Here is an 11,465-nt window from a genome sequence, read left to right on the forward strand (position 1 = left end):
CCCCCCACCCCTCCTCTCTGCAGGGCTTCTTCGTGTCAGTGTTTTACTGCTTCCTAAACAGTGAGGTAAGCAGATTTACACTGGCTTATTGATTTAGCATATCAACGTTTTAAACCTCTTCCCTGATGCAGGAGCTTAATGATATTCCCTCTCCTCCGGTGCCTCCGCTCGGCTTTTGGTGGCTGTTTGCTGCATGTTTTCGCAGCTTGAGGAAAATGTATTTAGGGCACAATTAAGCCTTGTGATGTCCCGACATAAGTGACATCACTTTCTACACTGTATGACACCGTCAGCCCTAATTTGGTCCCAGGGGGAAATCAGGGGTGAAACCAACTCAGAATAGAGCTGGGATGTGCATGCAGGAAGATACGCTGCTTTTTATGGTAATGTTGTTTGAATGATTAGCAACAATTTAGGTTTTTTGGGGGGGTTTTTTTACTGTTTGCAGCTCTGTAAACAAATCAGTTGTGTGCAGATGTTTAGAGTAGTAAAAGACTTAGATTCAGGATTTACCTGAAGGTCTTACAAGGCAACCAGGCGTGTGCGATTATTTTTTCAAATGTCCTTATGAGTAATTTTTTTTTTTTTTTTTTTTTTTTTTTAGGGTCGGTTTATTGGTTGAAAAACTATTAGTAATCCTGTTTAACACAAATAGTAAACCAGGCAAACAAATGGCAGCCCCTCAGGGCATTTAAGCATCTGAACAGAAGTTCAAACCGAGCATCAGAACAGAAAGAAATGGTGAATTTGAATGAGTCCTGATTGTTGAAGCAAAACAGACTAGTCTAATGCTTCAGAAACTGCTGATCTACTGGGGTTTTCACACAAAATTTGTCTCTCAGATTAGAAATAGCTGAAAAGAGGGAATAACTAGCAAGCTAGCAAGCTAAAGTTTTATGGACCAAAAGTTTTGTTGATATAAAATAAAAACTGGAAGTTTTATTTTAGATGAAAGAAAGGCAAAGCCAGTTTAAATATTCACTCAATAGTACCGAAGTATGAGGAACAGCAACCTTGGGCTCCAACTAAGAATTATTTTAATAATTGATTATTCTGACAAAGAAATTGGCAGTTTTCCTGCGACGTCAGATTGTTTCTCTGCCATCAGGACAGCTGCAGCACACGTACCATCATTCACCGAGCTCGAATGATGGTACGTGCTGAATGGGGGAAGGCTGCGAGTACCGCATACACGAGCATGACTGACTGCTAAGACTTGGCTTGGAAATAAATTCGTAGCTGTGTATTTTTTTACAAATGGTGGTAGGACAACAGAGAGTAGCCAGAGGAGCTTGTTTTTTTAAAAAGGTTATCTGTCTCAGACTCTAATGTCAAGATACAGTGACATTTGTAACAAATATGTAAAAATTACATTTCTTTGAAAGTTACCTACTGTGTCTTTAAAGACTCCACTGACATAAATACCTTAGCCTGTACTTATAAATGCGTGTTGTTACCTTTTCCACTTAAAAATCAATTGATAAAATGTTTTAAAAAATTGTTCAAACTCCTTTCAGATATTAAAGTTCAACAGAAAAATTATGGATTAAGTATAGTTACTAATAGATTTTAATCTCAATCAAATGACGCTTTCTCAAGTTACAATCAATGTACCCTCGCTGCTAACGACACCTTAATAAATCCAGTTGAGCCACAAACCAGCCATGAAGGCAAACGTCAGTCCGAAGGATCCAGCTTGGTCTGGCCTCGGAGCTGAGCGACACAGATTAATCATTACAAGTTATTCCTCAAGCAGAATGTTGATGTAATATCTCCTTCCCTTCAGTTACCGAGCCTCTCTGCGTGGTAGCTGGCTGGATGATGAAGGAATATCTCATCATGAACTGACATGTAGCTCCCAAACAACGGGCTTAACCAGCATGTGTAGCTTACAGAGGATATTGATTTAGTGTTTTGTTACAGGCTGACGCTTGTAGGGAAAGCAGGGGGGGGAGAAGTGGAAGAGATGAACAAAGGATGCCTGCAGTCACATTCAAGAGAAAACGAAAACATTTTTTTTTAACAAAACATGCACGGGGTTAAAATATCTTATTTCAGGCCCAAAGCCAATTGAAATTTTAGATTAGTGTACACAGAGGGAGCTGTAAAATATCCAACGTTCTGACGGAATCAACCACATTTTATTTACGGTGTACTTTTTAGGCCTGGGCTATTTAGTACTTCACAAAAAATACAAGGTGAGAAACAGGCATAAACGTGAAGCACGGCACAGGACAATGGAACAAGGAAATCAAAAATAACACTTTTGAAAAGATTCGTCCTTACTTGGAACATTAAAACACTCAAGAAAAATATGAAACAAGACTCAGTAGACTGAAAGATGCTCTCAGGAGTTCATATCCCGGTTAATGTTCAGGGAACACTTATGAGATTTTCCCACCAACCAATATCTCATTAGTAAGCTGGTATTGGTGCTGGTGCTTCCTTATCACGAGCACCTGTGTTTTGTGTTTCCACCACTCCAAGTAGGTTCTATTTTAGCACCAACTCTTAGCTGGGCCAGAGGAAAGAGCCTCTTCTTTTTTCTTTTTTTTTTTACATAGAGCCATATTGGCTTTTTAGAATTTCTTTGATATAAAAGTTGTTTTATTATCTGAACCCAATAAGTGTGACAATAAAAAAGAAAGCTGTAAGCGGGCAAATACTTTTTCTCACAGTCGGGTATTGTGTTGCCAAAAAAAAGCATATTAAATAAACCAGCAACTGTCCAATTACACACCCTTGAGGAATCCCATGGCTGGTAACTTTATATGTTTTTGGGGTTTTTACACGAATGTGACTGCTAAGATGTGCAGTTTGGTCGTTTACTCCTGGGTCTGGTGTTGATTACAGGTCCGCTCAGCTGTGCGGAAGCGGTTCCACCGGTGGCAGGAGCAGCACTCGATCCGGGCCAGGATGACCCAGGCTATGTCCATCCCAACTTCACCTTCACGCGTCAGCTTTCACAGCATCAAGCAGTCCACATCGATATGAAACAAGAAACCAGCTTTACCGTGCATACTGGGACAAACCCTCCAGCTATCATTGTCATCGTTTCCCACCACCTCAGCGAAGTACACTAAAAAAACCTCTCTGAGCAGGGACAAAGAGACACCGCATCGGTCTCCTAAACCTCAGGGGGGACATTAAGCAGACTTTCTGGAGAAAATGGATGGTGACTGGGGGAAAAGGACTTTGCAGACTTTGCATTAATAAAGGTTAGTGGATCAAAAGATCAGGGAGCTGATCTGTATGACCTGAAGTTTCAGTGTGAATGTACAGCACACCATTCGGTTTAATATTGGCTTGCTGTAAAAAAAAAAAAAAAAAAAAACATCTGGTTTATTCCTGCCTGCATAATTAAATTTAGCAATCATCATCCAATAAACCTTGTGGCGCTTATTGGGAGTCAGTCCCAGGGGACTTTGCATCCTAAAGGCAGAGACAAAGTTGTTAAATATTCAGAAATATATAGATATGTTTGTTTTTACAGTGATTTATTTTTTTTATTTTAATTTTTTTTTTTATGTTGTACTGTCATCCTTGGTTCTCAGTTCGGTGAAGTTGTGCTTCGTTCATCAACTTTCCAGGAAGGTTGAATACATTCCGTTCTTCTACCTGAAGAGTTTTGTTCCACAGTAATCATTAATGCTGTTTAGTGATAATTTTATGATAAAACAGCTTTTTTTAATTTTTACAACAAGCTATCAAGAATTTAAAAAAAAACACAAACGGTAATATATATTTTTTCCGAGAGGAAGATCTTATGGGGGGAAAAAACAGAAAGTTATGGAAGGAACAGTTTCTGTGGATATTTCTGATAACATTTATCACAAAGTAAAAATAAATCACTAAATTGGTGATGATTATAAGGTTTCAGGGGAGCTGTGTCTCCAGGGTTGATGAGGTTGTTTGAATCCTCGTGGGAAAAGACACAGAGCTAATAATGGAAGACAGTATCACATTAGTGCAGTCCTTTAACTTTGATAGATGCTTTTTCTTGATTATCTGCCCCAGACATTTTGCTAAGTAATACTAATCTCTTCCCTGCTCCTTGTACAGACTACAGTAGCTCAAGAAGTGCTTGCCCTGTTAGTATGGCCAAGTTTCTAACTGGTGTATGTTCTTGTTTATTGACATGGTCACAAATCAAAAAGCTGTGGTTATTTTACACCCTTGATTTGGAGTAATTTTCATCACACGATACACATGTTATCTTTTTATTGTTAATATCATTTTAATTCAAGATCAAATCAAAAATACTTACCTGACAGGGAGATTAAAGGTTGTTACAACTCAAAACATTAAAGCATCTTCAAAGAGTTGTTGTGGATGGTAGTCCTGAAAAGGTCTTCAGTAGCAGTCAAGTCTTGCAATAAATCTGAAAAGGCTTCTGACTGAATATAGTTGATGTATAACATTCCTATTAGTCATGACATGCTAATAGCTCAAAGCCAGGCAGCAGAGATGATATTCCACAGTAGCATGTCCAGGACGACACCACCAGTTGTTGGCAAGCGCTGATTAGCTGAGGAAAATATATCTATCTCATTCAATTTTGATTGTCAGGATAAAAAACATTTGTAATATCTGCACTGACTGACCCTCTTTCAGTTCTCTGTAACAAGCTGACAAACTGTAAGCACCCTTTTCCAAACGTGGCTATCACATTTGGGCTTTGCCTACTTTAACAATACACTACCCTGTTCCAATCAATACTTCCCCCCATCATGGTTCTTGGCTTACGATACTTCCTGTGTTTGACTGTTTTTGCGTTTCAGCGTTGGTTTAACAGCCAAGACTCTCAATGTGCTTTCCAATTCCAAACAAACTTTTTGGTCCATGCACTCATCTGTCCAAGCAGCTGAACTTCCAGTTCAAGCCTGAAAGCAGCTAAAAAAATTGAATTTTCTTCTAACGTCGTCTATTATTTTATTGTACAGTTGTTTTGGGCTCTGGGTGAATCCATTCCTTTATGACTTCATACCCATCTGTAACCATTTTGTCAGGACGTACATCCATTTTGTACCCAATGCTTAAAAGTAGTTTTGTGTTTGAAATATGCTGATAATCCTAAAAATATTTATTTGTGAGTTATAATATCAACTATCAGGAGGTGTAGAATATTTTACATTATTCTACACCTCAGTTTATTGTGTTTGTGATCCCTGTTTGAGCTAGCTGACAGATGTGGTGAGAAGCTGGGGACTCCATTACATTTTTATTTGGAATTTGAATTTATTTTAGAACTGATTTTTTATTATTATTATGTATTTTTCATGATCTACTCTTGTTTTGCTATCAGAAAATGTATTTATGTGAGTAATGCAGTAATTTTTCATATGAGAGCTAGAAGTTTCATCAGGGATTAGAACCACAGTCAATGAAAATAGGATGAACAATACAAAGTATTCAGAAAATTGTATTTAATTTTTGATTATTTATCTTGATAAGTCAAAAAATTAAGAGAAATAAACAGATGGTTAATTAAATGCAAACAAAATGATTTAAGGTGACAAAATGGAAGGACAGGACAAAATGGCAATATGTTGATATGAACTAGGGACAAATTGACCTAGAGCCAAAACTGTGGCCCAAGATCAAAACAAAATACCAATGAGGAACTTCCTGATGACTACTAATATTAGCCTATTATAATCAAGTTTGTATGCATTGGAAAATAAGCTATAACTGTCAACCTGATAATGAAATCCTATTATATCAGAAAGCAGCTCCTTTTTGGACTCTAAAAGTCTAGTATGAAAAGAGAAACACTACAAATATTAGAAATGACAAGGGGATAAAATTACCATCACCATTTGTCAAAAAAGCTGACCAATAACGATTTGCAACCCTGTTAGTTACTTTTGTGGCATTGTCATTGTGACTTAAGGTCTTTTTAAGGAAATTATCTCCAGCTACACATGGCAGGTGACCCTGGTGAAGAGAAAAGCCACTGGATACATTTTTAAATATAAATAGTTTATTAAATTGTCTAATTGATTTTACACTATGATTTGCTTTAGCTGATCAAAACATTTTCACAAAGACATATCCATACCCAACAGACATGCAAACCACTAGCAGTCAGCTAATAAGATGTTGTCCTAGTACAACTTGCCTGTTGTACTAGGATCTGTGTACCTGATATGTACACAGAAAAATAAAGCTGAACATAAGTCTGTATGAAATGAATAAGACATTCAAAGTTTTGTAACTATAGCTCGTGTCACTTTAAACAAGTGTCATTGTTTAATTTGTTGCTTATTTTTTCAAGAAAAACCATTAAAAAAATGTTGAGGACTGCTTCCACACTCAGGGTCACATTTTAACTTTTTATCCAATTGAAATCCACCATTCAAATATCACAGATTACTATATCTGTGAAGTGATTGACTGCAAGGGATCATGCTACTGGAGCTGGCCAATCAGAGCAGTATGGGCTGGAAGGGATCGATTTCCATAGCAACAGGGAACAACTGTATTTGTTAGTAAGTTGTTTTATTGAAACTTTACAGCTGTTTCTTGTCCACCTGATGAATGTAGAAATCTAGTATTTAGTTAACAATAAATAAATAATGTAAATCAACTATCAATGTATATATAAAAGACATTTAAATATAATTTTAAGATTAGCACATTGATAAATAATGTGATTTTTTACAGAGAATTGTATATGTTTGGTTTCTTTTGACAAAACTCTTCAGGAGTATTTCTGGTATTTGGATCTTACCTCTTGGTTGAAATGCAGTCATGGTAAAAACAAAGTGCACCCTTTTGGTAATTTTTAAGTCCTGTTTATAAAATACCAAAATCTAGTTTTTTCCAAGGTTCTGAAATTATTTATCAGGCCGGAAATGGATGGAAACATTATTTAATAAACAATAAAAAACACTTGCTGCTTCTATAGAACTTAATAGGGAAAGTAGAAGCAACGCCCACCATTTTACAATTATAGAAAAATATATTGACTTTCAAAAAAATTCAACAACTTGTTCAAAATGTTAAGTTCAACTTAAAATGTTAAGGATAGGAGAAGATCTAGAAAAGACTGAACCAGTGCAGCTTGAAGGACTGCAGTAGAAGAACCTCATCTTTCTAAAACACTATGGCAGCACAGACTAAGTCTGTAAAGTTGCATCTGAACAAACTACAAGACATCCGGAACAATGTCATTTGTACGGATGAGACCAAAGTAAAGATATTTGACCGGTGGCAAATGTTTGAGGGAAACCAGATACCACATATCATTACAAACATCTCACATCAACTTCCGAGCCCGTTGGTGGTGGGGTTATGATTCGGGCTTTCTTTGCAGCCACACTAAGTTAACCGTGAACTCCTCTTAATGCTAAAATTTGAGACTCAAATCAATTGGAGCAATCCAGTGTTGATGAAGGTGGCACTTTCATCCACAACTATGCGAGACACTAATAAAGTCACACAGAAAACATCTATTTTGTTGCTAAAGGAGGTTTTAAAAGCTATTGAAATGTGTGGTTTACCTAGTTTTTCACCCCAACTTCACAGTTTTGGCTCATTTGTTGATAAATGACAGAGATGGAATCAAAAAGGGTATTTTTGTACACTTGTACATAGATTTGGACTTTGACATTTCATTGTGTCCTGATATGTAAAAACTTAGAACCGAGTTGGAGTGTGCTTTCTTTWTATCAGGACTGTAGGTTTTTTTTGCTGCTAAAATAATTATGTTTCCACTATCTACGCTTTATCCGTGTCCAGCTCTAGTTTGCTAAAGAAAGCAGAACCAACGCCGAACCAAAACATTCAGGAAAAACCAAATAATACGAGCTGGAAGTTACCAAATTCAACTAAAACATCGAGTTATTGTATTTGGGTATTAATTAAGAACATTGAGCCTAACTTGATAGGTGATMGATGGTTTGTGTTTTGGAACAAAACTCCTCAGCCCAACAAAGAGACTTAAAATTGTGGCTTGTACATCAGCAAGATTAGRAAGGCAGCCACGTTCACGGTCATACCACGTGAATTTWTGTGACGTTTGGTCCAGTTGAAAGCATGAGACAYGTAAAGTGTCGCACACTGTGTTTACTGGTCAACTGTAAATATATAAATAGCAGAGCCGGGTTGCTAAAATCCAGGGGGGAGCCGTCACRAATATAAACCAAAAAAACACAAACCACACACTGTAAGTCACGGAGGCACATCAACAGCTCACAGTTCACATTCCGATGATACCAGTATGCCTAGCACTTGTGCATTCTTAAGAACTGCTGTTTTACTGTCAAAATGTAAACAAAACTCCTGTTTTTTGTTTTGTTTCGTCATCTTGCAGTTTTTATTTAAATCTCTTGCAAGTGATTTGTGAACTATGGCTTTTAAAATGTCCAATTATGTATAACTTTCTGATGCCATCATGATGTCTGTTTTTCCAAAAAAAAAAAAAACAATCCATCATCTATTGTTGCTAAGCAGCCATTTTGGGCCAGCTTGGGGTGGGGGAGATTGATTCACTCATGAGTTATAGCAACGGGGGAAACAATTGTTTGTTTGATCTGCTGGTTTTATAATTTGGCTCACTGCCAAACAAACGGAGTTATTTGTTGTTATGTTGGTTGGTTTTTAATTTGTAAAGAGAGAATGTCCACCCAGACATTGTGGATATTGAAAGCACACCTGACCTAATAGGGTCAGGTACCTTTGCTGYCAATCTTAGCTGTAAGACATTTTATATAGTTGGCCAGCACTTTCAGATACATCTCTTGAAGTATTTTTCACCCAATCCTCTTCTTGGCTGCTGTTTGACGGCTCAAAGCTTCGACTCCCCTCAAAGGGTTTCTGTGGAGACTATAGCTACAGGCCTCAAAATGCTTCTTTCTTAGTCACTGCTTTGTTGCCATGATTGTATCTTTTCAGTAATTTGCCATGCTTGAAGGCCCACCYGTGACTGATCTTCATTGTTCTGGCTGATGGAGAAAAGTTACTCCTCCAAGACACTGCTGTATAATTMATTGACTCCAGTGTGTCAATGTTAATTCTGACTTAGTAATAGTCTTTTACCTAAAACCTATTCCAATTTTAGTCATCTGTTGTTGTTTTTTTTTTAATCATCTAAATTTCCTGYGACTTTAACTTACAAAAATATGAAATCATAGAGAAATGCCTCTATTGTACAAATACTGAAATTATATCTGATGGGGCTTTATTTCCCTAAAATATTTTAATCCTGTTTTTATTAATTGATGAAAATATCAGTCATGTTTGTTGTAAGAAAAAAGGCAGCTGACAAAATATTTTTGTCRTAGTCTTAGTTGGCAAAAGTAACTTTGCAGTGCATTGAAAAAATGCTTACCAAAAAAGCACCCTAAAGCATAATTTTTACAGCTTAAATTAAAGTCTTATCCGACAACAGAACTTGCACATGAGCCCTTGTTGAGTCATTTTATGCCTCTCATATTTTCAGATGATTGCATTTTCTTTCTGGAATATTTTCTTTCTTTTCTCTYGTCACATTACAATAAAGARAATTACAAAATTTGAGTCCGGAAACCTATTGTAAAACAATTGTCTCTTCCATTGTGTGCTTTATTGATACATATGGGGAAATAGGCTGGTGAAAGACATAAAAAGTGTATTTTCTTTAAAGTTCAGAAGTTTGAAATGACCAGGATTAAGCAACATGATTTGTGTTATTATTTATTGTTATTTATTTGAARTTGTGTTATTTTCATGCTTGGGAAAAAAAAAATGTCAAGAGATAATAAACTGTGTCGGATCCAACTGAATGAGAAAACGTCACTCAGATTTTTATTTATTTATTTTCCTCTCTGAGACGCAAAAGAAAAACACCAAACCGTGCTYAGGTTAACTCTCCYGTTTTGTCCCCATTGTCTCCTTGGACAAAAAGCAAACAAGACGAACACTTTCAGTGTGTGGCTGTCTCCAGCTATGTGTGTGTCTGACTCTCTGAGGAGGAACATCGGCTTTTAGATAAGATCTTTCCGCCCAACTGCACAGTCACTATTTTTTTTCCCATAACTAGGAACAAGAGATGCTGCAACAGGGTCAGGGGGAAAAAAACAAAACAAAACAAAAGGGAGGGGGGAAGGATTGGAGAAAAAAAATTGAGTATGACAGTGTTCATGACTGTTTTCTATGGGATTTCAGGCTTGTGGCATTGTATAATGCTTAATTGGATGTGAACTTCCATGTGAACATTTAAGGAGAACAACAGGGTTAGTCACTGCTGATWGCAGCTTCAGGGCAGGCTGTTACTCTCTAGTTACACATTTGTGTTTACCGTCAGGGTTTTCCACCGTTGGGAGCTCATCAGCTTTACATTTTTTCCAGTCAGGATCATTTGGTTCCTCATCTTATTAGTGGTTTTGATGATTGTATAAAGACTGTTTATGTAGAGCACAGCATGATTTTTTTGTGTGTGTTTCTGTGATGAAGATGCTTTGTACCATTCATTTGTACAAACTCGTTCTTTAAAAATCGCAGCTGTAACCTCATTTTTGTCTTCGTCACAAAAGACTGAAGCAGCATCCTTGTTGTGAGGATGTTCGTCTGTGCATCTTCTGGTCAAAAATGACCCCAGGACAGAAATTAAGGATCATCAGTCTAAGCTGATGATCTGTGAGAGTAAACTAACACTAATTTAGTTATAATACAGTAGTACATATTATGTGAGGATAGTAAAAAGACACCTAAATTTGTAAATAAATCATTAGTCCGTATGATGGGGCTCCAGACAACGAGGATAAAATGTTTACAGCCGCTCGAGATGAAGGATCAGAAAGAGACCGCWTGRAYCAGTCAAAAAATCTGAACTGTGACCTGGAAGCAAAGGGATGAAAAAACTTCAACTCACGATCTAAGCTCTGAACCGACCTGATAGGGAGAACTATTACCGAGCAGAGAGGGGTGAAAWTGCAGATACATGAAACTTCTTCCTCATATGTACAGAGCAAAGACTTTATCATAACCAAACAAGGTATTTAAATTCTTACCTCCWTGAATGGATCTATGACTTATACCTTTTTTTTTCTTCTTTATTTTTTCTAAGAATACAGCCTTGATCTTTTACAGTGAGCTACGATTCTCCAGGCTTTTCAGAGTATTTCTTTGGACAGCATGTAAATTGTTCCATTTTATGCACCCACAGCTACATGACGGCTGCAGAATCTTTTCAGACATGTTAAATGGGATTTATGTATTATTGTGTGTGTGCGTGTGTGTGTAGGTATGTATGGATAGATGTGTGCACATTGGGTAAATATTTACTTTATAGATTTGTTTTGTGTACATTTAGTTAAAGTAGATGAATTGATTGATATACATTTATTTTACAAGCGTTTTTTATGTATGTTCAAATGTGTGTGCATGTGTATGTATGTATGTATGTATGTATGTATGTATGTATGTATGTATGTATGTATGTATGTATGTATGTATGTATGTATGTATGTATGTATGTATGT

At 36.8% G+C, this 11,465-nt stretch overlaps 1 protein-coding gene across 1 annotated transcript in view; it reads left to right on the forward strand.

The window, feature by feature from the left end:
- LOC103481615 (corticotropin-releasing factor receptor 1-like) overlaps positions 1-9,775 on the forward strand; it is an 89,808-nt gene extending 80,033 nt beyond the window's left edge. Inside the window, exons 13-14 of the mRNA XM_008437205.1 lie at positions 24-65; positions 2,854-9,775. Coding sequence (XP_008435427.1) covers positions 24-65; positions 2,854-2,994 — 183 coding nt within the window. The 3' untranslated portion in view covers positions 2,995-9,775. The remainder of the gene's footprint in view (positions 1-23; positions 66-2,853) is intronic.
- Positions 9,776-11,465: the final 1,690 nt, after the last annotated feature.

The sequence above is a fragment of the Poecilia reticulata genome, linkage group LG19 (assembly GCF_000633615.1).
Source record: "Poecilia reticulata strain Guanapo linkage group LG19, Guppy_female_1.0+MT, whole genome shotgun sequence".
NCBI lineage: Eukaryota > Metazoa > Chordata > Actinopteri > Cyprinodontiformes > Poeciliidae > Poecilia > Poecilia reticulata.